Source organism: Microcaecilia unicolor, chromosome 10 (genome assembly GCF_901765095.1).
Source record: "Microcaecilia unicolor chromosome 10, aMicUni1.1, whole genome shotgun sequence".
Classification (NCBI taxonomy): Eukaryota; Metazoa; Chordata; class Amphibia; order Gymnophiona; family Siphonopidae; genus Microcaecilia; species Microcaecilia unicolor.
The window spans coordinates 18,545,222-18,572,432 of record NC_044040.1 but is presented as its reverse complement, the minus strand read 5'-3'; the positions used below and the strand labels follow the sequence as shown (position 1 = coordinate 18,572,432).

At 41.7% G+C, this 27,211-nt stretch overlaps 1 protein-coding gene across 2 annotated transcripts in view; it reads left to right on the top strand.

The window, feature by feature from the left end:
* Positions 1 to 27,211, top strand: part of AHCYL2 (adenosylhomocysteinase like 2) — a 184,587-nt gene that overhangs the window by 141,929 nt on the left and 15,447 nt on the right. For both annotated transcript variants that reach the window (XM_030216847.1, XM_030216848.1), the window contains exons 7-11: positions 2,832 to 2,938; positions 3,966 to 4,082; positions 13,957 to 14,020; positions 19,960 to 20,048; positions 22,573 to 22,643. In XM_030216847.1, coding sequence (XP_030072707.1) covers positions 2,832 to 2,938; positions 3,966 to 4,082; positions 13,957 to 14,020; positions 19,960 to 20,048; positions 22,573 to 22,643 — 448 coding nt within the window. The remainder of the gene's footprint in view (positions 1 to 2,831; positions 2,939 to 3,965; positions 4,083 to 13,956; positions 14,021 to 19,959; positions 20,049 to 22,572; positions 22,644 to 27,211) is intronic.

The following is a 27,211-nucleotide window of genomic DNA, read 5'->3' as shown; positions in this document are numbered from 1 at the left end:
AAATCTACATCTGAATGGCTGAGGAGAAACAAAATTTAAAGTTTTGCATTGGCCTAGTCAAAGTCCTGACTTGAGCCCAATAGATATTCTGTTGCAGGACCTGAAATTAGCAATTCATGCACGAAAACCTATGAATGTATCTGAATTAAAGCAGCTCAGCAAAGAAGAGTGAGTTAGGATTCCTCAATAGCAATGAGAAAAACTGATAACAAAATATAGAAAGTGCTTGGTTGTAGTTATTGCTGCTAAGGATGGTGCAACCAGTTAAGTTTAGGAGGCAGTTAACCTTTTCATGTGGGTGATATGAGTGCTGGATAATTTATACTGTGTTATGATTTTATTCAAATTCCCTTTGTCTAATGTTACATTTTGTTTAAAGATTAGGGACTATTTAGTGTGAGATATGGATTGTTGTCTAGATTATACACATGACCTTGTTTTCTTTGACGATTCTTTTCTCCATTATTTTAGTTTACCTCCTAACTGCATGGTGCTGGAGAATCTTGTGCTTTTTTCCAGTGGTGGAAAAATCTCAGGTGCTAGATTATCTGGGTGCCTAAACATTGACTACTCACTGTGGGAGGCATATGCTGCTGTCTGCCTGCCCAAAAGAAGGAGGAGACTGAACATAAAACAGAGAAAAAAATGAAGCCAAATAAAAACCATCCTGCTTATAATCGAACGAGAAAAACGCCCAAGTTCCGACCTAAATCGGGAGATGGACGTTTATCTCACAAAAACGAATAAAGCGGTATAATCGAAAGCCGATTTTTGGACGTTTTCAACTGCACTCCGTCGTGGATGCGGACAAAGTTTATGGGGGCGTGTCAGAGGTGTGGCGAAGGCGGAACTGGGGCGTGGTTATCTGCCGAACAAAGATGGGTGCATTTCACTGATAATGGGAAAAAAGTATGCGTTTTTAGCTAGAATTTAGGACACTTTTCCTGGACCCTGTTTTTTCACGAATAAGGCCCCAAAAAGTGCCCTAAATGACCAGATGACCACTGGAGGGAATCGGGGATGACCTCCCCTGACTCCCCCAGTGGTCACTAACCCCCTCCCACCACAAAAAAATGATGTTTCACAACTTTTTATTTTCACCCTCAAATGTCATACCCAGCTCCCATGCAGCAGTATGCAGGTCACTGGAGGAGTTGTTAGGGGGTGCAGTGGACTTCAGGCAGGTGGACCCAGGCCCATCCCCCCTACCTATTACAATTGTGCTGCTTAATGCTTATTAGTCGTCCAACCCCCCCAAACCCACTGTACCCACATGTAGGTGCCCCCCTTCACCCCTTAGGGGCTATAGTAATGGTGTAGACTTGTGGGCAGTGGGTTTTGAGGGGGATTTGGGGGGCTCAACACACAAGGGAAGGGTGCTATGCACCTGGGAGCTCTTTTACCTGTTTTTTTGGTTTTGTAAAAGTGCCCCCTAGGGTGCCTGGTTGATGTCCTGGCATGTGAGGGGGACCAGTACACTACGAATCCTGGCCCCTCCCACGAATAAATGTCTTGGATTTATTCGTTTTTGAGCTGGGCGCTTTCATTTTCCATTATCGCTGAAAAACAAAAACGCCCAGCTCACACATTGTTGAATAAAACATGGGCGTCTATTTTTTTCGAAAATACGGTTCGGTCCGCCCCTTCACGGACCCGTTCTCGGAGATAAACGCCCATGGAGATAGGCGTTTTCGTTCGATTATGCCCCTCCATATGACCTATCCAGTCTGCCCATCCATATCATCTACTATCTCTTCTTTTCCCTTAGAGATCCTATATACTTGTCCCAAGCTTTCTTGAATTGGAGAATTAGAGCACAAAACTGGAGGGACAAGGAGGAGTGCAAAAGACGCTGCAGACAGTTGGGGTGGGGGAGAGGCATATTAATGCATTTTTGATGCATATTTTAATTGTCTTTCTAATAATTTTATGGCATATTTTTCCCATTGATGAATGAATAACTTCATAATGCTTTTATCTTCAGTTAGCATATGAATTCTGCTCTCATTTTCTATTTTTATGAATACATAAAATGATAGATACAATTGAAATTCAATGCTGAAAACATTGAATCTGCATGAGCTTAACTGAATGGAGGAGTGGCCTAGTAGTTAGAGCACCCGTCTTGACATCCAGAGGTGACCAGTTCAAATCCCACTGCTGTTCCTTGTGATCTTGGGCAAGTCAATAACCCTCCATTACCTCAGGTACAAACTTAGATTGTGAGCCCTCCTGGGACAGAGAAATAGTCAGTGTACCTGAATGTAACCCACCTTGAGCTACTACAGAAAAGGTGTGAACCAAAAACCAAATAAAATAAAATCAGATCAAACATGAATGTACAGAAGTTAAAAACATATATTTGAAGTAAAATAAAATTAAAAGCAAATCCTTTTTCTCATAATCTTTTGGGGTTTTTTCTGTAGAACTATTCAAATTGGAGAACTAAAAATAATAACTAAATGTGCAAAATTAAAATTCCAAGTATGAGTATTTTAAATAGAAAACTACAGAGGGGAAAGGTATGGTCTTTAAAACTCGAATACCACTTTATGAGCTTGCAGAATATTTGAAACACATGACTGCATAAATGCTAAATGCTTATCTTGAGTAGTACTTCCAACAGCATTTATAGGTGCCAAAATAGTCATAGAATTCAAGAATGTATGGGGCAGATCATAGATCTTCATGAAGGGAAAGGAAAAGACCACAGATAACAAATGGACAGACTCAGTGGTCCAAGCTGTCATCTACTGACTCCTTCTACGTTTTTATAAGCAATTTTAAAATATTTGTCTTGATCTGCAACTGTGAATCTCTCTCATTTACAGATCTTGGATGATGGTGGTGATCTCACACACTGGATTTATAAGAAATATCCCAACATGTTTAAGAAAATCAAGGGTATTGTGGAGGAAAGCGTCACTGGTGTCCATAGGTGAGGAAGTGATAATATGATGCACAGCGTACATTATTGCCAGCAAATGTTACTAACTATCCCCCTCCCTGTTTACAAAGCCGCGCTAGCGCCGACACAGCCCATTCACTTGAGTATAATCCCCGCCTCCCAACCACCAGCCCCGCCTCCCACCACTGGCTCTGGCACAGACCGTATAAGTCTGGCCAGCACTATCCCCGCCTCCCAACCACCAGCCCTGCCTCCCACCACCTGCTCTGCCACCCAATCTCGGCTAAGCTCCTGAGGATCCATTTCTTCTGAACAGGATTCCTTTATGTTTATCCCACGCATGTTTGAATTCCGTTACCGTTTTCCTCTTCACCACCTCCCGCGGGAGGGCATTCCAAGCATCCACCACTCTCTCTGTGAAAAAATACTTCCTGACATTTTTTTTTGAGTCTGCCCCCCTTCAATCTCATTTCATGCCCTCTAGTTCTGCCGCCTTCCCATCTCCGGAAAAGGTTCGTTTGCAGATTAATACCTTTCAAATATTTGAACGTCTGTATCATATCACCCCTGTTTCTCCTTTCCTCCAGGGTATACATGTTCAGGTCAGCAAGTCTCTCCTCATATGTCTTGTAATGCAAATCCCATACCATCCTCGTAGCTTTTCTTTGCACCACTTCAATTCTTTTTACATCCTTAGCAAGATACGGCCTCCAAAACTGAACACAATACTCCAGGTGGGGCCTCACCAACGATTTGTACAGGGGCATTAACACACACCGCTTTTCTTCTGCTTGTCATTCCCCTCTCTATACAGCCTAGCAACCTTCTACTTACGGCCACCGCCTTGTCACACTGTTTCGTCGCCTTCAGATCCTCAGATACTATCACCCCAAGATCCCTCTCCCCGTCGGTACCTATCAGACTCTCACCACCTAACACATATGGCCTAGAATGCACTGTTCATTCACCAGTTTTTCAGTATGGTCTTGTGCTGACAAATAAGAATTTTTAAAATGTTTATATTGCCCTTAATATATATTTTTCTCTCTTATAACAGATTGTACCAGTTATCAAAAGCTGGAAAACTGTGTGTCCCAGCTATGAATGTCAATGACTCTGTCACCAAACAAAAGTTTGACAACTTGTACTGCTGCAGAGAGTCTATTCTTGATGGGTACGTTCATAATCTGCTTCAGTGGTGAGACTGGTGACGCAGCCTTAAAGGTTACTCCTCTGTTCTTTTTACAAGGAAAGAGCTGTGAGTCATTACATGGATTGGTTGTATTGAATCAGTAACCTCAGGATATTCTTTTGAGGGTGTATAGTGAAAAAAATAATGATGTATGCTGTTTAACAGTGTTTTTATTTTTCTCTGAAGTTCTGGGTTTAGTCTGCACCCTGAAATCATATGTTCATAATTTCCTGATAGGTGCGGCCAGGATTAAAGTTCAGTTAAGTGTGCAGCACCTGGAAAACTTTCAGAGATAGCAATGTGTTTAAAGTGCTATTCTAGGATGAAATGTTTTATTAAAGCAAACTGAAACTGTAGGATAGTGGCCTATGCTTATCCAGTATGGACTGAGACTTTGTCCTTTTTTGGCTCCACACCCCTTAAGAAACTGCAACCTTGGCAGAACAGAGAGAGGATTCTTGAAAGGATCGTAGTTTGCGCTTATCCCAGTGTTTCACTAATGTTTTTTTAAATACCTCTAAAATATTGTATTAGAATGAAGAAAGCAGTTAAGTTTGTACTTCAAGCTGTTAATTACTAGATAAATCAACAACTTTTATGTGTTATGGTAGATTTTATGATATTTGCGTAACGATTGCAGTGAATCAGCTTGGCAAATAAAATATCATTACCATAGCAATTTTGAAATATTTAAGAATATTTTCATGCTGATAGGTAAAATAGTTGTACATGTAATATGAAAGCAATGTAAATTCAAAGCTCAAGAAGAAGAGAAATTTTATTGAGCATAATAAAATGTGCAGAAGACTGTTACAGGGTCTTGAGTGCCTTTTTCATTCAGTTATGTTCCCTCTTGTGTGTGTGAAATATTTAATGAACAGAGCAATATCAAGCATCAGATGCCATGGTGAAAGACTATGAAAATTGGAGGAAGTCCCAGAGGCGATTTCAAGCTCAGTATTCAAAAGATCAAAATTTTCCTGGACTTTTGTGCCAAAATTTAGAAACTGATATATGAATAGCGGCACTGAATATGATATGCGGATTGTGTGTAAGTTATCCAGATAGCAAGTGAATATGGCTTCAGTCCAGATAATTTTTGGACCACCTTCACCCTGCCCCAAACCCATTTTTGTATGGATAGTATTGGGCTGAAAATATGACTAACAGTCCAATACTATCTACACATGTTCTGGAAATACATATTTAGTGAAGAAATACATATTTAGTGAAGTAATACATTACCCAGCCACTGGTGAACACAGGGCTGAAGGGGCCTAAATCTAGGAGCCTAAAGTAGGAGGTCAAGAAAGGCCAAAGTGGGGAGAAGTTAGGTGTTCAGATCTAATTTCTGGCATTCGGTGCTAACAAGAGTTGCCTATAGCTGCTAAATTTAGACAAGTCAGTACCTGGTGTCTTAAATGTTAGTATCCTATATAGTCAACTCAGTTTTTAGATTCCTGAAAACAGCTAAATATAGGATCCTAAATTAAGTACCTTACTAAAGCATCTAAGTTGAGGCACCCAGAACCTTTTTTGAGTATCAGGCTTTTTACTTCTAGAACAGCAGCTATAGAAAGCAATTGTCACAAGACAGAGCCTGGTCTTTCTTGTGATGTATGAGCTTTGAATAGAAAATGTGTGTCTTACACAGATTTGACATATTAAGACATATTTCATAGTGTAGGAGGTAATAATCATAGTTGAAAAATGTAATTCAAGGGGGATTCAAGATGGCTGCATATTGCTCGTTGGGAGCAGTGGCGTTTTACCTTTCTTCCGTTATAGCAAGCAATGAGGGAAGCAGCCATGGAAGGTTGCCTTTCTAATGGCTCCAGACCCTCGTGGAACCAGTGGATTACTTTTTGCCTGCAGAGAGGATCATCTTTGTGATCTGGAGCTTGGCCTGCTGGGAGTGACATTGAGTTGAAATGGTAGTAGCTCCCTTGGGAGTGGAATGTCTTTAAGCCTGGACATTTGACCCCTCCCCACCTTTTCCCTGCATTCCCAGCATTTCAGTTCTCCAGTGGCTTCTGCAGGATGTCGGGCCCAAGATACTGTGTTCTTGGATTCATCTCCAAGTCAAGAGCAACGCGGTTGAACCATTGGAGGAACAATGAGTAAGCTCGCGGATACTGAAGATGGCTGCAACTAGAGAGGAGATGTGGAGACTTCTGAAGGCCATAGGAGGCAAGTCGGCAGACAAATCTACTGTGGGAGTTGTCACGTCAATATCATTGCTTCAGACACTTGTGGGTAAACCTTTAGTAATGTTTTTAGAAAATATTTGGATCACTATATCAGACCTTGCAAAGACCATATTGCCACTGGTAAAAGATTTAACTGTTTAGATGACTGAATTACAGAAAAAAATGGCTAAGATTGGAAACTTCAAGTGTGATCCTACAACATTGATCTACATTTGTCAGATATATTTTTCAATCAGTGAAACAAGTACCAAACATTCATGAAGTTATAATTAAGGATTTAAATGGATTGAGATTAACGATGGAGACTATTGAAAAGAATGCTAGAAGTATAAAGTTGAAGCTGGTAATCTTCCTATGTGCCAAGAAAATACCTTCGCCTGACATGTTAAAAATTTATTTTCTTGGAAGTCTACCAGCTAAAAATGGAGCAGATCCCGAAGTTCTGAAATCATATTATCTGTCTCAGAAACAGCGACGAGTCTAACCTCTGATGGAAATTTAACATTAGACTATTTGGAACAAATTCTAGCATCATCTTAATCTGATGGTGATCATGCAGCAATGATAATAACTCTGGATGATGTTTTAGAGATTGGATACTTAAAAAAAAAGCCAAGAAAGAAAGTATTTTAGGAATCATCAGAAGTTATTTAAGAATGTTGAACTATCCTTATTTCCTGATCTGTCAAAAGAAACCCAGAAAAAAGGAAACTATTTTTGTTTAAGATCAGGAACCTTTAGGGCAACTGATTTTTTTGTTTTTCTTTTGTTTTTTATTGATTTTAAATAAACATACAATATAACAATAAAGCATATTTAAGTAAATGCATACAAGTAATAAATAACATAACAAAAACATTCATCCAGTTGTTAAGGCAACTAGCCCACATTATTGGAACATTCTATTTGAATGGAGTGAAGAAAAAGAGAAAAATCTCAATTACATAAATAACATTTAGTAATCGCTCATGTAGAAAAAAATTGATAGAATCCTTTTTATTCTTCTTTAGACTATCTAAAAAGGGACATTACTCCAGAGCTACATATTCAGAAATCTGCCTCTCACTTAAATTACATTCCAACTGATTTGGTTCTAAAAAAGTATTATTCCCATGCGTAATCAAACATTTACAAGAAAACTTAACTACTACTGCTTATCATTTCTATAGCACTACTAGACGTACGCAGCGCTGTACACTTGAACATGAACATAGTAACATAGTAGATGACGGCAGAGAAAGACCTACATGGTCCATCCAGTCTGCCAAACAAGATAAACTCATATGTGCTACTTTATGTGTGTATACCTGACCTTGATTTGTATCTTGTCATTTTCAGGGCACAGACCGTAGAAGTCTGCCCAGCACTAGCCTCGCCTCCCACCACCGGCTCTGCCACCCAGTCTCCGCTAAGCTTCTGAGGATCCCTTCCTTCTCAACAGGATTCCTTTATGTTTATCCCACGCATTTTTTAATTCCTTTACCGTTTTTATCTCCACCACCTTCCGCGGAAGGGCACTCCAAGCATCCACCACTCTCTCTGCGAAAAAATACTTCCTGACATTCCCCCTGAGTCTGGAGTTAGCAGTGGAAGAGAAGGGTGCAGATAAGAAAGATTTACCCAGTGAACAGAGTTCCCAGGGAGGAGTGTAGGGAGAGATGAGAGTGGAGGAGGTACTGACGAGCTGCAGAGTGAACGCACTTGTAAGTCAATAAGAGGAGTTTGAACTGTATGCGGAACCGGATAGGGAGCCAGTGAAGTGACTTGAGGAGAGGGCTAATCTGAGCATAGTGACACTGGCAGAATATAAGTCATGCAGCAGAATTTTCAACAGATTGAAGAGGAAGGAGATGGCTAAGTGGGAGACCTGTGAGAAGCAAGTTTCAATAGTCTAAGCAACAGGTGATAAGAGTGTGGATGAGGGTTCTGGTAGTATGCTCAGAAAGGAAAGGGTGAATTTTGGTGATATTATAGAGAAAGAAACGACAGGTTTTAGCACTCTGCTGAATATGTGCAGAGAAGGAGAGAGAGGAGTCGAAGATGACCCCAAGGTTACGAGCTGATGAGACAGGGAGGATGAGAGTGTTATTGACAGAAATAGAGAATGGGGAAGGAGGAGAGGTTGGTTTAGGGGGAAAGATGATAAGCTGAGTCTTGGTTATGTTTAGTTTCAGATGGCGGTGAGATATCCAGGTAGCAATGTCAAACAGGCAGGCTGATACTTTGGCCTGGATTCCTGCTGAGATTTCTGGCGTAGAGAGGTAGATCTGGGAGTCATCAGTGTAAAGATGAAACTGAAAACAGTGGGATGAGATCAGAGTACCAAGGGAAGAAGTATAGGCAGAGAAGAGGTCCCAGGACAGATCCCTGAGGGTACACCAACTGACAGTGGGATAGAAGTGGAGGAGGATCCACCAGAATATCCACTAAAAGTACGATGGAAGAGATAAGAAGAAAACCAGGAAAGAACAGAGCCCTGAAATCCAAGTGAGGACAGCGTATCAAGGAGTAGGCTGTTATCAACAGTGTCAAAAGCAGCAGATAGATCGAGAAGGATGAGGATCTGGCCAGGAACAGGTCATTGGAGACTTTAGCAAGTGCTGTTTCAGGTGAATGAAGGGGGCGAAAGCCAGATTGAAGTGGATCAAGAATAGCTTGAGATGAAAGAAAGTCAAGGCAACAGTGGTGAACAGCATGTTCAAGTATCTTGGATAGGAAAAGGAGGAGGGAGAAAGAATGTTTCCCCTACAGCCAAAACATGAGATTTAAGCTATAGGAACTCCTTCCGTCCATCTCTCTTCTGTCATTTTAGATACATCTGAGAATATCAATACAGGCTGACCACAAAACATATTCTGTTTCTTCTTAAAATAGGATTTTAATATCACCATTTTCTGTTCTTCTCTCTGAAAAGTCACAAGTAAAGTCGTCCGCTTAGTTATTGAATCATGCAAATATTCTAGAAATGTAGTTAAATTCAAACTATCAGGTGAATATATTGAATCCCATACCCCCTTCATCACCTTCAAGTTTCTCGGAATATAATATGCATTTAATATAACAGGCATATCCTGTATAGGAAGCTGTAAAATTTCTTTCAAATATTTAGTCAGTAACTCCAAGGGTGCCAAATAGTGTGTGCCAGAGAAATTCAGAATCCTTAAATTGAGGGCACTAGATGCATTCTCTGTATTTTTCCAATCGCCTACACATAGTTAAATTACCCTTCACCGCAGCAGTTACAGTTGTTTGTAATTGTTAAGTTTGGGCTTCCAAAGCAGAACACTTTTGCTCAAGCAAAACAAATTTTTTTCTCATGATCTTTTATCTTATTAGAAACATTTTCTATAAATGTACAGAGTCTACTTAAAGGGAAATGGGACTTGATGTACCAGGGACAATGGAGGGTTAAGTGACTTGCCCAGAGTCACAAGGAGCTGAAGTGGGAATTGAACTCAGTTCCCCAGGCAAAGTCCACTGCACTAACCACTAGGCTGCTCCTCCTTTGAAGATTAGAGTCCATTTTTTTAATGGCTACCCAAACGTCCTTTAAAGAAATATCTGATGAGGAGTTGAAATTATAGTATTTCACACTCCACAAAGCTCTGTTAAGTTTGTTATAAGCTTCGGACCGGGCAACGTGGCACCATGTTACCCAGTTGTGAGAATATAAGTCCTGCTGTCCTTGGAGAAGACCTGCTACAGGTAAGTATCTTTGCTATCTGATTAGGCCACAGGTGGTAGTTTCTCTAGAGCCAGTGCCGAAGAGGAAGTATTAACCTTATCAGTTAAATTAGAAGCAATCGGAGGGGCTATCTCTGGGATCAAAGAATCTCCCGGGGAGAGAATCGTGCCTACTCAGATGCCGGATCCCTTCCATACAAATCATAGGTTGAAGGAGTATGATTCTCACTAAAAATAGCAAGCCGAAAATATTTATGAAAACTAGAGGAAATATTGATGCTGACTTGTTCTGGACCAAACTGCAGACCTTGATGGAAGTGTGCTGTCTGCAAGATTTATTCATTAATTGACATGCTCACATTTCAGAAATATTAGATGAAATAGCCCTGTATAAAACTAAATATAAAATGAAGAGAATCTGAGAAATGATTTGATGTTGAATTATTTGCCCTGAAGCGAGCTTGGAGGAAATATGAGAAAATTTGGAGAGTCGTCGTCTTATAAGCATAAATTAGCTTGGCATTCTAAAATATCACAATACAAAGAGCTGATTATTAATTAGTGAGGACTCTTCAAGCTCACATAGATGCTCCATCTTGCAGATAATCTCGTTAATTCTGATAAGTTACTCTCTGATGTTTGTTTTACTACTACAGCTGAGGCTTTCACATCTTATTTCAAGGAAAATGTATTAACTATTCGTAGACAACTAAATTCAGCTATTCTTGACTTAGAGTTGAGTACTGACTGGATGTATGATAACATTCTGTACCCATGACAGCAAAGTAGTTAGGTCGCTAATGACTATGTGAAATAGAACTGTAGTGTGGATCCTTGTCCAGCATATATTATGAATGACATGTCTGATGTATTTCTCTCTACTTTAACTTACTGGTTGAGTTTTTGTCTTGTCGATGGCCAATTTCCGGAACATTATGGTGGGATTGTTTTAACAGCTATCCCAAGAATCCGTGTGGGAATCTGTCGTCAGCAAGTAACTGTCAGCCGGTTTGTTAAAATCATGGAGGGTTATGTCACTGATGCGCTGGATAAGTATTTAGATACAAATACTATTTTGCATTCTTCACAGTCTGGATTTTGGAGGAACTATAACACTGAAACTATGGTAGCATTTGTTATTGCTTATGGTAAGGCATTGCTGAATTGGGGTCAGAATGTAGTGGTTGTACAATTTGACCTGTCCTGAGCTTTCGACTTGGTTGACCATTATATTATGCTATTATTATTGATTGATAAAAGAATATATGGAAATGTGTGAAAGTGGTTCAGAGGTTTTTTGTTTACTTGGAGCTATAGGGTTCAGAAAGAAGGTAGTTCTTTAAGAAGGTGGAATCCTGGACACGCGCACGCACACACACGGATTGTAAGTCATCAGTTGAAACTTAATTGTGTGAAGACCAAATTTTTATGGATACATTCACCTGATTCTTTTGTTCTCTCTCAACAATTTTCTATTGGGGTAAACACGTTTACTCTTTAATTCAGGTCTAGGATTCTGGGAGTGGAAATAGCCTTTTGACATTTTCCCATCATATAAAGCTATTAGTAAGAAAATCTTTTCATATGATGAAGAAATTATGGGCAATATGTAATTATTTTTAACCCTCGAAGAACAGATTATTATTGCAAGCATTAGTATTATCTGAACTTGACTACCGTAGTGTAGTTTAATATCAGTTTCTCTAAGACATTGCTTAATTCCTCCAGTTCATTCAAAATACAGTAGCATCATTGATCTATTCTGTAGGGAGGTTTGATTCTGCTTCTTGGTTGCTTGGTAAATTACATTGACTTCCTGTGAGTGCACAGGTTCAGTTTAAGCTGTTCACTATGATTTTTAAGATCATGTAGGGAAATGCTCCCTCCTATTTTTAGTTGACTGGGTTACATTATTACATAAAGGTTCTATCTATAAAACTCATAATCAAATGCTGGTAGATTTTCCATCAGTAGGACAGATCATAAAGTGCCGAATGTTGATTCCTCTCTTTTCTATCAAGCTGCTTTTGTGTGGAACCATTTTCCTTTGCAGATCCGTTCGATGACAGATTTTCAATGGACCCTTAAAACACATTTGCTTAAGGGATACATGTGATACAATATCTGTGATGTAGTATGACTAATTTTGTAGCTTTTGGTTTGCTGTCCAGTTGTCTTGTTTGTTGTGATCGACATTGAACCAGTGATGGTATTTCCAGAATAAGACCAAAAAACATCAAACCACCTCCTCTTCTACCCGTTCAGAAATAATGAATGATTTTCACAAATTTTGTCAGTTTAGTACCACAGCAAGAACTTTTATGGGTTAGACAAAGCTACTGCTTCTCCAGACTTCATTTATTGTGCCACTTTTCTTCTCCAGTCAGTTGATGGTAGACTTGGTTGCTATCTGCAAGTCTTGATTTCAGTACTGGATTCTGGTTCAGCATTTCATTTTCATAGATGAGAAGCCAAATCAGTCCACCTTCCATTTCCAGTTCAGATTCCTGGTCCTAGACAACAGGGAGCTGTTACCTCAATCTGTGTGGGCCATGAGGACACTGAACAAACTCTGTACCCTTTCCTCTATATGCACATTTCCTGTTTAAATTGGAATTATGTGGAGTCCAAGGACATGCAAATGCATGAATACATAGCACTGTGTATTCTGTGTTCTAGAGCCTATGCTTCTGCTAATGTTCTGTGGTGGTTTCAACTAGGATGGGTGGAGAGGTAGAAGTGAGAAATGGAAACTGGAGAGCAGATTAAACCTTCCTTAAGCTGTGGAAGTCAGACATAAGGAAAGCATGCAGTGGCCTCAGCTCCTGTGTTGATTTGGCCTTTGAGACAGTCAGGCACACACATGTACACACACAATGTCAGTAACTCCTCCTGCCTTGCCCATGAAAAACAGATGGGCTGTTGCTGACATGTTCTTGGTGACTGAGTACTGTCCAGCAAGACTACAGATGTTAGGGCAACAGCCTTTACTAGTTACATCCATACTAGGTATATGTATTTAGTCCTTATGGGCATTTAAAAGTTTAAATTGGATTCAGATTGCTTGCACACAAGTATACTTATTAACACACACAACCAATTTGTTCATGAAAAAAAAGTATTTGGATGCAATGTATGGGGGGAAAAAAAGAAAAACACATATCGTAAAATCTTTAAAACGGCCAACAGACTTATTTTTGGTCATGCCACATCCCTAATTACAAAACTTGGGGGTGGGGATGCCTAACTGTGTGGACAGGAATAAAGGTTCAGATTCGATGGTCTGCTGAATGATGATCATACAATGAAGCAACATTATACAAGCATCAACAGACTTCCTAATTCAGTTTAACCCTACCTTCCGCACATATGCACATAAAATAACTCTCTTAGATATTTTAATTGGCAGTTTAAACAAATTGAATCAGATTTTCTGTGTCTCTTTTAGATATTAATGCTTTAAGATTGTGAACGTTTATTCTTGTTTAGTCATTCTCACTTTTGTGAATCTGAGTAAATACTGGTTCTGATTTAGTAATCTTAAGTGTGCGATGTTCTGGTGTCATGCTGGTAAAAGTAAAACACATATCTAGTACAACCAGAAAATTAATTATAAAGGCAAGGGTTGTAAGCATAATAGTGTACACTTGTTTTTTTTTTTAATAGCAGAAATGTGTGAAATTAAAACCATGGGAAGTTATCAAACAGAAGCAGCTGAGCCAGATGATCTGAAGAATCTAGCTTGCATTGCTGCTTTTTATTTTTGAGTAGTGTAAAGCAACAGTGCGGTTAAAATTAGAACATTCTCTTCCTTCTCCTGCCCCATGTGGCTAAAATAATTTACACGTCTGGAAGTTGACTTTTTTTTTTTGGGGGGGGGGCGTTTTTGTGGGAATTGAACTGTAGTGACCTCTGCAATCAAAGGTCTCTAATAGATCTCTTAATTTCTTTTTATGTTTTAGCTTGAAAAGGACAACGGACATGATGTTTGGAGGGAAGCAGGTGGTGGTCTGTGGTTATGGAGAGGTACGGTATTCACTATAGAAGTTTATTTTAATTAAGGGAAGGCAAAAGTGCATGCCCCCAAAACCCAAGTTCCGATCTGACCCAACGTCACTGCCAAATGAAAGCTTTATGGTAGGATTCTGAAATGAACTGGTTATCTTATTGTGCTTCCAAGTAGGTTAGTCTCTACATCACTAATACAATGAAATCTTAACTGACTGCTTTACTGATAGTCTCAGAGACTAGAGATTATCAAAGTTTGAAACCTGAGCAGGACTGAAATATGTTGGTAAGACAGTGTAACAGCAGCGTGCTGCTAATCGTACTGTACCTGTTATATGACAGGGTGTTTTGTGAGGGAAATGGGTTCCATTTGCTATATTTCAGGGGTCACAGGTTCAGTCCTCTAGGACTGCAGACAGGTTAGATTTTCAAGATATCCTTAATACACTTGAAATAGATTTCTATGCAGTGGGGGTGGTGTACATGCAGATCTCTCATGTATATTAGCAATATCCTGATAACATGACCTGTTTGTCATAGGTGCCAGCTCTGTGGATGCCGTGTATCCCCAATGTTGAGCAACCTCCTTCATTGAGTCATGAGAAGGGTAATTTGTGTAGCACCCCAATCATTTTGAAAAGTTGGATCCTATGCCGTTTTTGGCTCATGAAACAGATTTGGGATAATCCTGATGATTATCCAGGATGGCCATGAGGAAGAATGTCAAGGTACCCAACTTCATCAGTCAAAGGAAGGAGATAAGATCCTTGGGAATTGATGCTTTTTCAGCTATGGCCTTCTCAGAGCTCTTATAGTCTGCTGGTGGGAAGAGTGTATCAAAGGATTGAGGAACATTAGGGTCTAGTGATGTGGTGGCTCTATATTGACTGAGGAGATTGTTGTACGCAAATTTGATAACTTAAGTTCAGAAGACTCTTTTCCATCAGCTCAGCTCCTATCTTGTTTGTCCTTGGAGAAGGCAAAATTACTAATGTATAACAGGTGTTCTCTAAGGACAGCAGAATATTTGTCCTCACAGAACCCTTCTGCCTCCCCCAGAGAAGAATGTTCTTCAAGATTATATGTACACACTGAGTGGCCTTCATGAACATTGATACTAAACATCCTGTTTATGCTTAGTAGTTCGTAAGTACATAAGTATTGCCATACTGGGAAAGACCAAAGGTCCATCAAGCCCAGGATTCTGTTTCCAACAGTGGCCAATCCAGGTCACAAATACCTGACAAGATCCCAAAAAAGTACAAAACATTTTATACTGTTTATCCCAGAAATAGTGGATTTTCCCCAAGTCCATTTAATAACGGTGTGTGGACTTTTCCTTTAGGAAGCCATCCAAACCTTTTTTAAACCGCTAAGCTAACCGCCCCTACCACATTCTCTGGCAACGAATTCCAGAGCCCAATTACACGTTGAGTGAAGAAAAAGTTTCTCTGATTCGTTTTAAATTTACTACATCATAGCTTCATCGCATGCCCCCTAGTCCTAGTATTTTTGGAAAGCGTAAACAGACACTTCACATCTACCCGTTCAACTCCACTCATTATTTTATAGACCTCTATCATATCTCCCCACAGTTGTCTTTTCTCCAAGCTGAAGAGCCTTAGCCGCTTTAGCCTTTCTTCATAGGGAAGTCATCCCATCCCTTTTATAATTTTTTTCGCCCTTCTCTGCGCCTTTTCTAATTCCACTATATCTTCTTTGAGATGCAGCGACCAGAATTGAACAGAATATTCGAGGTTCGGTCGCACCATGGAGCGATACAAAGGCATTATAACATCCTCATTTTTGTTTTCCATTCCTTTCCTAATAATACCTAACATTCTATTTGCTTTCTTAGCCTCAGCAGCACACTGAGCAGAAGGTTTCAACGTATCATCAGCGACGACACCTAGGTCCCTTTCTTGGTCCGTGACTCCTAAGGTGGAACCTTGTATGACGTAGCAATAATTCGGGTTCCTCTTTCCCACATGCATCACTTTGCACTTGCTCACATTAAGCGTCATCTGCCATTTAGACGTCCAGTCTCCCAGTAACGTAAGGCCCTCTTGTAATTTTTCTCAATCCTCCCGCGATTTAACGATTTTGAATAACTTTGTGTCATCAGCAAATTTAATTACCTCACTAGTTACTCCCATCTCTAGGTCATTTATAAATATGTTAAAAAAACAGTGGTCCCATTATAGACCCCTGGGGAGCCGCACTAACTACCCTACTCCATTGAGAATACTGACCATTTAACCCTACTCTCTGTTTTAACCAGTTTTTTGTAATCCACAATATAACACTACCTCCTATCCCATGACTCTCCAATTTCCTCTGGAGTCTTTCATGAAAATCCTTCTGAAAATCCAGATACACAATATCAACCGGCTCACCTTTATCCACATGTTTGTTCACCCCTTCAAAGAAATGTAGTAGATTGGTGAGGCAAGATTTCTCTTCACTAAATCCATGTTGACGTTCCTGCTTATTTTCGAAGGAGAAGGCCGGCCATCTTCTGACATAAATTGGGAGATGGCCGGCCATCTCCTAAACCCGGCCAAATCAGTATAATCGAAAGCCGATTTTGGCCGTCTTCAACTGCTTTCCGTCGCATGGCCGGCCAAAGTTAAAGGGGCCGTTTCTGCAGGGTACGGAAGGCGGGACAGGGAAGTGGTTACAAGATGGCCGGCTTCGGCCGATAATGGAAAAATGAAGGCCGGCTTTGACGAGCACTTGGCCAGCTTCACTTGGTCCATTTATTTTTAGGACCATGTCTCAAAAAAGTGCCCCAACTGACCAGATGACCACCGGAGGGAATCGGGGATCACCTCCCCTTACTCCCCCAGTGGTCACCAACCCCCTCCCACCCAAACAAATAAAGTTTAAACATTTTTTGTGCCAGCTTCTATGCCAGCCTCAAATGTCATACCCAGCTCCATCACAGCACTATGCAGATCCCTGGAGCAGTTTTTAGAGGGTACTGCAGTGGACTTCAGGCAGGCGGACCCAGGCCCATCCCCCCCCCCCCCCCCCCACCTGTTACACTTGTGGTGATAAATGTGAGCCCTCCAAAACCCACTGTACCCACATGTAGGTGCCCTCCTTCACCCATAAGGGCTATGGTAGTGTTGTACAGTTGTGGGTAGTGGGTTTGGGGGTTTTTGGGGGTCTCAGCACACACTGTAAGGGAGCTGTGTACCTGGGAGCTTTTGAATATGCTAATCCATGCTTTTGAATATGCTCTGTACTTTAATAATAGTCTCTACCATTTTGCCCGGCACCGACGTCAGACTCACCGGTCTATAATTTCCTGGATCTCCTCTGGAACCTTTTTTAAAAATCTGCGTTACATTGGCCACCCTCCAATCTTCCAGTACCACACTCGATTTTAAGGATAAATTACATATTACTAACAATTGCTCCGCAAGCTCATGTTTCAGTTCTATCAGCACTCTGGGGTGAATACCATCTGGTCCAGGAGATTTGCTACTCTTCAGTGTGTAGAACTGCCCCATTACATCCTCCAGGTTTACAGAGAATTCATTAAGTTTCTCTGACTCGTCAGCTTTGAATACCATTTCCAGCACTGGTATCCCACCCAACTCTTCCTCGGTGAAGACCGAAGCAAAGAATTCATTTAATATCTCTGCTACGGCTTTGTCATGTACCAAGACAGCCGGCATCTAGGTGACGCGTGAGGTCCGCCACCTTCGCACCAGGCAGGCAAGTCACCAGGCGATCCTCACGTCCACCAGCAACCCAGCTGTCTATATGCCTAATGATCGAATCGCCAACTACAACAGCTGTCCTAACCTTTCCCTCCCGGTCAGCACTTGGAGACGTATCCTCGGTGCGAGAGGATAGTACATCCCCTGGTGGGAAGGTCCTGGCTAAAGGAGTACTTCCTACTTCACCAGGGTGATGCTGTCCTTCTAGGAGACCTCCCTCCTCCAAGGTAGCACAGGGGCTACCAGACTGGAGATGGGACTTCTCTACAACATCCCTGTAGGTCTCCTCTATATACCTCTCTATCTCCCTCAGCTCCACCAAGTCTGCTACTCCAGCCTCAAGAGAACGGACACGTTCTCTGAGAGCTAGGAGTTCTTTGCATCGGGCACAGACATATGACATCTCACCAACTGGGAGATAATCATACACATGACACTCAGTGCAAAAGACTGGATAGCACCCCTCTCGCTGCTGGACTGCTGCATTTTAGTGTTTTTGAGTTTTTCAATAATTTAAAACTTGCTACAGTATTAAGGATATTAGCCTAATATAAAAGTGTCCTTTAGTTTATATAGTATATTGTATGATTTATTTAGTATTTCCTTCTTAGATGGTAATGAAATGTATTTAAAACTCTGTAAGAGCTGTCTTTTTTGTCGCGTGGCAGGCACTCCTTGCTTGTTACCCTAATTACAATAACTGAATATAAATGAAGAGTTGTCCTAGGGATGGGCGGGAAGACTAAACTAGATCCTGCAGTGCCTGCTAGATTCTATCTGTTACTGCTGTGGTACAAAGTTTTTAAAACTAAGTGTAAAAGACTATGGAGATTAGTTGATAAAATTAGCTTTTTGTATTTTTATTTTGCCTAACACTAACCTACAATTCCTCCTTTAAACCCCAATCTTTAAGTTCCCAAAGCACAAAGCAAAATAGCGTTCACTTACCAGAGAAATGTCTTCTCTCGGAACTTCTCAGAAAAGTGCATATCGGAAGGCTCTGTTATAGTGGTGATCACTAATTTTTAAGTTGGGGCCATTGGGTTCAAAAGGACTGAAAAAGAGCCTACAAATATTTTCCTACCCAGCACCATGACATTGACCAGTGTGTGCCAATGGCATCCATGCCCACCAATCTGTCTCTCTCAAATGTCCCCCACCAGGTCTAACATAGCTACTACTCCATCCCCTTCTGTCCCTCCAGGTCCAGCATTTCTCTCATCCTCTCCAGCTCTCTTACCAGACCCACCTTCAGCCCTGACTAGAAGTTTCAATTCACCGTCATCTGTAAAGGCAGGAGTGATGCTCAATTGCTGCCTCCAGTGCCACCATCTTTCAAAATGGCAGCACTGGAGGCAGGTGGGAGTTATTTTTGAGGGGAGGGACTTGGTCAGGAGAACAGGGGCTGCCAATGGCTTATGGGCCTTGCATTGAGGAACACTGCTTTATTACATTTGAAGTTAGTGCTCCAGCATAAGCACCATACAGTGTCATCTGTGAGGACTGATAGCTGTTATCACAGAACATATGGAAGTTAAACAACTTTGTAAATTAAGTGGTGTAATAAAGCAGGTCAGTTATGGGAAGGAAAGAGAGTCCTAAGAGGGAAGGGAGGAACATATTGGAGGAAATGGGGCAGTATGTTGAAATTTGGATGTTACGAAATGTGGGAACACATGCTAGAAGTGCATATGGGATGTGAGAAGCTAAGTGGAGAGTGGTCTATTGCCTTATGCTTGAGGCTTTTGATTTTCAGGGATTTAAATTTACAATCCAAGAGGGGTTATAGGTAGTGATGACTTTCAGCCTCTGACATCTGTACCTACAGCCATGAACACCTATATGGTGTTACAGGTATTAGCAGCTGCATTAAGGCAGCACTGACCAGTTCAGGGCTCCCTTGGACTCGAGTTGTTAAAGGAAAATCATCAAAACCAGAATTCTTAGTTAAGATTCATTAATACTGTATGTTTGGGGGAATTCTGCACACAAAAAACTTACTCTGCATATCTGTAAGAACTTTGTTCCATTTTGAAGTTGAAATTGATTCAAATTCAGTGATTATACAGTATTTTAGTAAATATAGATAGAATACAGAATTTTAAACTGTTGTACAATTTTTTCCCAGGAATACATGACAGAAAACAGGACATCCAACTGTGTTGGCTGCAGTAGTTGAGGATGACTTACTGAACTTGTCTTATCCTGTTTTTCATTGCTGTGTAGGTTGGCAAAGGCTGTTGTGCTGCACTGAAAGCCATGGGCTCCATAGTGTACGTGACAGAGATCGATCCCATCTGTGCTCTGCAGGCCTGGTAAGACAAACAGTATAAAGAAAACACAGTTGCCATTGTTAAAGCGAATCATAATGACTACCTGTATCATTTAAACAATTTTACTTGAAAGTTATTACCTGAGCCTCTGGGAGCCATCATGTTCAGAATAGTGTTATTTTATATCACATGTACTAATTTAGGGCCCTGTTTACTAAGGCCTGCTATTTAGCACACGCTAACCGTGTAGATGCCCATAGGAATATTATGGGCGTCTACATGGTTAGCACGCTATAAAAAACGCTGACGCACCTCTAGCACGGCCTAGTAAACAGTGCTGCAAGTGCCTTCTGTGTTGCTATAATAGACAGTAGAAACCAGTCGGATGTATTGAGTGACAGGTGATGTGTGCATTTATCTATCTTCATATTCATATCTATGTACGATGGCATGCTCTGGATCCAAAATTTCCCAGCTTCCTGGCCCATTCTACAAAATCAGAGAGAGAATTGAATATAGGAACAGAATGTTGAATGTATTTGGGGGCATATTTTATACAGCTTTTTGTGTTTTATGCACAGAAATAGGTGCTTCAAAAATTGTCCAGGGGAATACACAAAAACATATGTTATTCAACATTATGGTGGTAATGGTATAGTTTTTGCATGGATATATGTGGTTGTTCCCGGAGATGGAAGTAAGGTGGAAGTGGGGCACAGCAGTGAGATACACACATCCACACCTGTCTGTACAAACTGAGGTGGAAAAGTTATGCCTATCTTGGAGTAGGTGTAACTTTATCCAGGAGCTTATTGGGAGGCAATATGATAAAGGCATATGAATGGATATGTTGCTTTTGTAAATAGATGTTACGTATGCCCCAGTTGCCTTCACAGCCTAGGTATCCTATACAAGAATTACCCCTTTTGTGTAATAAAACACTTTTATCTACAGTACATGCATACCATGTTTTAGATGTTGAAAAGGGCAATTATAAAATTGTATAGCTGAATATGCAAGTGCAAGTATCCATGACAGCAAGATGATACTTAATGTGTGCATACTGTGTGTAGGCATTCGCAGAAGCATTGCTTAGTCAGAATGGGAGTGGGGTTGAAATGTACGAGCATGTTTTATAAAGTATGCAAGTGCACAAGTGGGGGGAATCCTTTAATGCTTTTCTAAAGCCTGTGGTATACATGGAAAAACACTGTCATTAAATTGTTTGACTGCATATGTACATAAAAGTTATAATCACAGAAAGCGTGCACCTACTTTCACTTGATCTGTGAGCAGATATTCCTAAAGGGGTAGCCTGGGAGGTAGAGTTGTGATGTATGTGCAAATTCGTATTGACATTTCTCCTTTATTATGGCTGGTTCTGGGTGCTTGTGATGCTTTTTAAAGTAGGTGCCGCCTTGGACTTTTCACTTAGGGGTCCTGTGAAAATCAAGCCCATAAAGTACACACATTCTTGTATGCCACCTTCTGAATAAGTTTGTTTGTTCATGAGGATTTATTTGCTACTGGTTCTACGTGCCTATTTATAAAGTCATCTAGAGGACTTTGTGGCTGTGATGAATGCCTGAGTGAGCTTTTAAGTTTAAACAAGTTTGATTCAGGGAATCAGTACTGGAGGTATTGACCCAGATGTACCCAGGGGCTACAGGGGGATACATCAACAGCAAGAGGATATCAGTTGTGCATTGGAAGAGGCCATCAGGACCATCTGTTAATGAAGCCCCTTCCAAAGAAGGGTTTCCAGCATCAAGGGATTTCAGTCCTGCACAGTGAGCGAAGGCTAAGAAACATTGACATTGTTGAGATGAAACCAGAAAGAGACACACAACGGATTAGGCTGAAAGAAGACTAGAGGACATGAAGGCCAATGTTCATCTGATTCTCTAAGAACTGTTTCTATATGGGAGTGCAGAGAAGGCAAAAAGAACTGCATTGTATCTTTAAGCAGTTCTGCAGCAATAAAAACAATTGCTTTCCATTGCCCTATACAGTGGTAGTTTTAAAATTGCTAGATTAGTACTTTCCTTTATAGAATTGTATCTTCATATGTACCAATATTGTTTTCCCTTAAAACCTGGCCAGTTTATTTCTGAACTGATTTTAGTTAGTGTTCTAGCCATTTTTCATTGTGCCTGCAAAATGTTCCATCATTTTATTACTCTGAGTAAAAAAAGTGTTCCCTTCAATGGTTCGGAAAGGTATTTAAACAGAACCTTAGAGGTTTTTTGTTTTGCTGTTCTTTTGGTATAAAGATCCCCTTAAACTGTAACACTCCCCGCTGGGACAGTGTTTTGTTTTGTTAGCATATATGAGACCCAGTTTCCCCATTGATAACTTTGTGACTTTTCTTTGAGTTTTCTTATGAATTTTCTAACATTTGGTTATAACTTGAGCATAGTCTCCAAAACGGAATTCTAAACTCCTAATGCGGCCTAATAAACATCTTATACAGTGGAAAGAGGCCATCCCTTTGTTCCTTGTTTTCATACCCTGTTTAATGCATTCAGTATTTTCACATATGTTGCATTTTCATTCCCTTCTGTAGCATGGATGGCTTTCGTCTGGTGAAACTGAATGAAGTAATTAGACAAGTGGACATCGTCATCACTTGCACTGGTAGGTTATTTATAGAAGCACACAATTTTGAGGTTTTGAATTTAAACTTACAGGGACAGCAACAAGTTGGGAAAAACAATTTTTGAAAGAAGGATCTGCTGGCCATAATAATGCCTTTTCTGGGTAATATTTATTAAAATCTATTAGCTGCTTTTATGAAGATATTCATCCAAAGCAGTGGATAGCAGGTGTAACTAGACATAGATAACTTACATTGTGGTAACAATATAAGTTTAGTAAAATGGCCAAATGTTAGCAGAACATACAGTTAGAACATTGAGGCAAATGTTAAAATAGGCAAATTAAATCATAGCAATTGTGCTTTTAAGAAGCAGCAAAAGGAACATCTGTAGTTGGGACATATAAACAGACAAGATGGGTAAGACAAAGGCATTGTTATAAGTAATTACTGAACTGTAGCTTGCACTACGGTTTTGTGTAAGCCACATTGAGCCTACAACTAGTGGGAAAATGTGGGGTATAAATGTGTTAAATAAAAGTGAGTGGCTAGACTGAAAGTAAATTACATGGTTGAATAAGGTATATGCAAGTGTTTTCGGAGGAGTGTGGCATGTTATCCTTTGGGGTGACCGATACAGTGAATCAGGGATGTACACGGTTCCACATAGAAGACCGCCAAACTATAAGCTCAATTTTGCATAGTGCATCTAGTGCTTCTTTTACAAAGCTACACTAGCAAATGAGAGGAAGCCCATAGGAATTGAATAGACTTTCTTTCGTTTGCCGCACTGAGAATTATTAGCGTGGCTTTGTAAAAGAAGCCCTTAGATAGGAATTAGGATGTTCAGACCAGGATGATCAGCAGAGAAATAGAACAAAAAAAAAATGTTCTTCAGAAAGCAGTGAAGGCTAAAAGCAGAGAATGATAGGGGTGACACTGGAGCCACACTTAAGTTAATTTATTGATGACCTGTTAAATACTTTCAAATAAATACACATTAATAAGTTATTGCAAACAGCATAAAAGCTTGACTATGTACATGTAAAAGCATATGTTCAACATATAAAACAGTCTTTAAATCTCTGTATATATTCAGTTGTTCTGTATTTCTTCTATTATAATTGTACTAGCCATTGAGCCCTTTAAAATGGGCTGGTATTGGGGTTTTCGGAGGTCGACGCTAGCTCCTCCCCCCCCCCCCCCCCTGCGAGGTCGCCGCTACCGTTCCCCCCACCCCCGGAGTTGCCGCCAGCCCTCCACCCGGCCCAGGCCCTCTCTCCGCTACTGAACTTACATCCATTCGCCGGAACGCAGCAGGGCAGATCAGCTGAGCTGCCGTCGACCTTCCTTCTCTGCCTGTGTCCCGCCCTCGTGTGACATAATGTCAGTGAGGGCGGGGCACAGGCAGGGAAGAAGGCGGACGGCAGCTCAGCTGATGTGCGTGCTGCGTTACGGCGAGTGGATGTAAGTTCAGTAGCGGAGAGAGGGCCTGGGCCGGGTGGAGGGCTGGCGGCTGTGACACCGGGTGGGGGAGCGGTAGCGGCGACCTTGGGCGGGGGGGGGGGGGGGGGAGCAGTAGCAACCTCGGCGGCTTTGCACAGTTTCCCTCTCTGTTCCGCCCCTGTCATTACGTATTGACGCGGGGGCGGGACAGAGAGGGAAGTCTCTACTGTGCATTTGCGAGTGAGTCGGTCACTCGCCGTTTATATGTTTGATTACAGTTAACCATCCTTATGCTGTTATTGTATCAAGCACATCCTACTTTCTTGATGCTGTGAATAATCTCTGTTGTATGCCACATTGAACTCGAGAATTCTTGGGATAATGTGGGATGTGAGTGTCATAAATAATCTGCATAAATCATACATAAAAAACTTCATAGGAAAAATTGATAAATGAATACTTAAATCTTCAACAAATATTATACCTAAGTCAAATAGACATAGTCTGTAATAATAGGAAGCTGATCAAATATTAAAAATAAAACCTCATTATACCATAAAGAGTAACAGAAATCTGACCTTACTTTTCTAAAATGTGTCTAAAATTGACTGTTTCAACTGTGGAGTCCTCCTTTTAGGACTGTGGCACTCAAGTCAAACTATTGCTAATGTGGCTAAAACCTAGTAAAGTATTAGTCCTTAAGGCATTGTCTGCTTTATACTTATTTATTTCTTTGTATGTTGGAAATAGGCAAATACACAAAATGCATTTAAGTATCCAAACAAAACAGATATATTTCCAACTTAGTCCTAAAAACAGAGTGTGTTGCTGCGGTGGATATATGTGGGTAGTTTGTTCCAGAAAGTCAGAGCTAGTGAAGAAAAGGCACAAGTAAAAAGTTATTTGTCTTGTGCAAAGGGCACCAAAATGTGTAGTTATAAACAGAATTCAAAACAAGATCACAAATGCCTTTGTATGCAAGAGTTAAAAGCTGACGGCAATATTTGGTAGGGACCACAGTATATTGCTCTTAGAAGTGAAGTGGCATGAGAGCAGCATGGGGTGTGTGTGATAGCAGGTATGCAAAACATTTTATAAAAGTTTGAACAGGATGGCGTGCAGTGTCATGGAGATCTACCAGAAAGTTATTACTGTAGTCTAAAACAGAGAAAAATAATTACTGAGAAAACAAAACTTAAGGGGCAGTGTTCTAACTGTACACTGCATCTTCAGCCAGTACAAACAGGTTCTTTTTGTATATTGTGAGGAAGGAGACCTTCAAAAGATGTTCTCCATATAACAACTTGGATACTCAAGAGAACATTGAAGACATTGAATGTATTATAGGACCATCTCGACAAACCTTTTGTCCATATTGTGCTCATCTGTAAACCTAATGCTAATTTAATGGCTAAGCTAAAGGTTTCTTGATAACTCTGAATTTTAATCTTTCTCTGAAAGTCTTTTATCAGTCCTGTAGAAATACTGCAGAACAGGAGCTGTTAACGTTTGAAAGAAATCAAGTATTTCCACTGAATACAATCAAACTTGAATGACTCAAGTTTCAGTGCCTCATACAAAGTTTCTTAAAATAAATTTCTGTAGCATTCAGTTTTCTAATAGAAGACACTAAAGACAGTTCTTTAGATAATCTCCTAGTCCTTGGAGACAAAATGGCTTTAGCTATGGAGGTGCTAGGATTTGTACCAGGGTATAATGATTACTAAAGAGCTGGCATTAGGGTTTGCAGATCATTGGGGAGGAATGCTGAGCCCTGTCCAGCATGCATTTGCATGCTGGCAGACCCCCATTCCCTCCAACAAGGTAAACCTGCCAGCGACAGGGGGCTGGAGGTCCAGCGGACCTCCAGTCCCCCCCTCCCCGCCGAGGTTCAGGGAGGGCTGGCGATCCGGGGGATCTCCAGCCCCCCCTAACTCCCCACAACATGTGCAACCAGTCCCTGGTGTGGGCAACCAGACCCTCCCCCCCAGCGATACGGGGGCTGGAGGTCTGCTGGACCACCGGTCCCCCCCCCCCCCTAGGTTCAGGGAGGGCTGTAGATCCGGTGGTTCTCCAGCCCCCCTAACATGTGCAACCAGTCCCTAGTGGCCCAGTGGGCGACCAACACCCCCCCCCCCCCCCAGTGACAGGGGGACTGGAGATCCGCTGGACCATCGGTCCCCCCCCCTAGGTTCAGGGAGGGCTGGAGATCTGGTGGGTCTCCAGCCCCCCCCAACCCCCTAGCAAAGGGTCCCTGGTGGTCCAGTGATCAGTCCGCTCCCCCTCTCCCTGCCTACTCTCTCCCTACTCCCCTGCCTTGTGGGTCGGAGGAGGGAGGTAGCCTGCCTCCCTCCTCTTCCTTTGACACCGCAAAATGGTGGTGCCTAGCCCTGCCCAGTGTATCCTGGGATTCGCTGGGCGGGGCTACACACCAGAAGAGGAGGGAGGCAGGCTTCCTCCCTCCTCTGGCCCACAAGGTAGGGGGGTGGGAAGTGGGGTGGGTAGGCAGGGAGAGGGGGGGTGGATTGATCACTGGACCACCAGGGACCCTTTGCTGGGGGGTTGGGGGGGGGGCTGGAGACCCACCAGATCTCCAGCCCTCCCTGAACCTGGGGGGGGGGGGGACCGGTGGTCCAGCGGACCTCCAGTCCCCCTGTCACCGGGGGGGGGGGGGGTTGGTCGCCCACTGGGCCACCAGGGACTGGTTGCACATGTTAAGGGGGGCTGGAGAACCACCAGATCTTCAGCCCTCCCTGAACCTGGGGGGGGGGGGGGGATCGTCGGGGGGACCGGAGGTCCACAGGACCTCTAGCCCCCATTGCTCGGGACAGGCGTAGTTGGGGCCTGTTGGTCCTATGGACCTCCAGCCCCTGTGTTTGACAGGCTTGTGCTTTTGACAGCCCTGACCTGTGAAACAAGTGCAGGAGGATTGTGCTGAGCGAATATTCAGGCACAATTCTCCCGCACTTCTACCCCATGATCAGAAATAATTGCGTGCTTAAACGTGCATGCAATTATCTCTGCTCATCGGTTCAGTAAAGCCCCGCGCTGTTCCAGCGCTATTTTAGAGCACTGTTTGGAACAGTGCAGGGCTTTTGAACATCTGGATACGAGTCTCCTGGCTAAAATGATGTACTTAGCACATTATGAAAGGATGAACAGA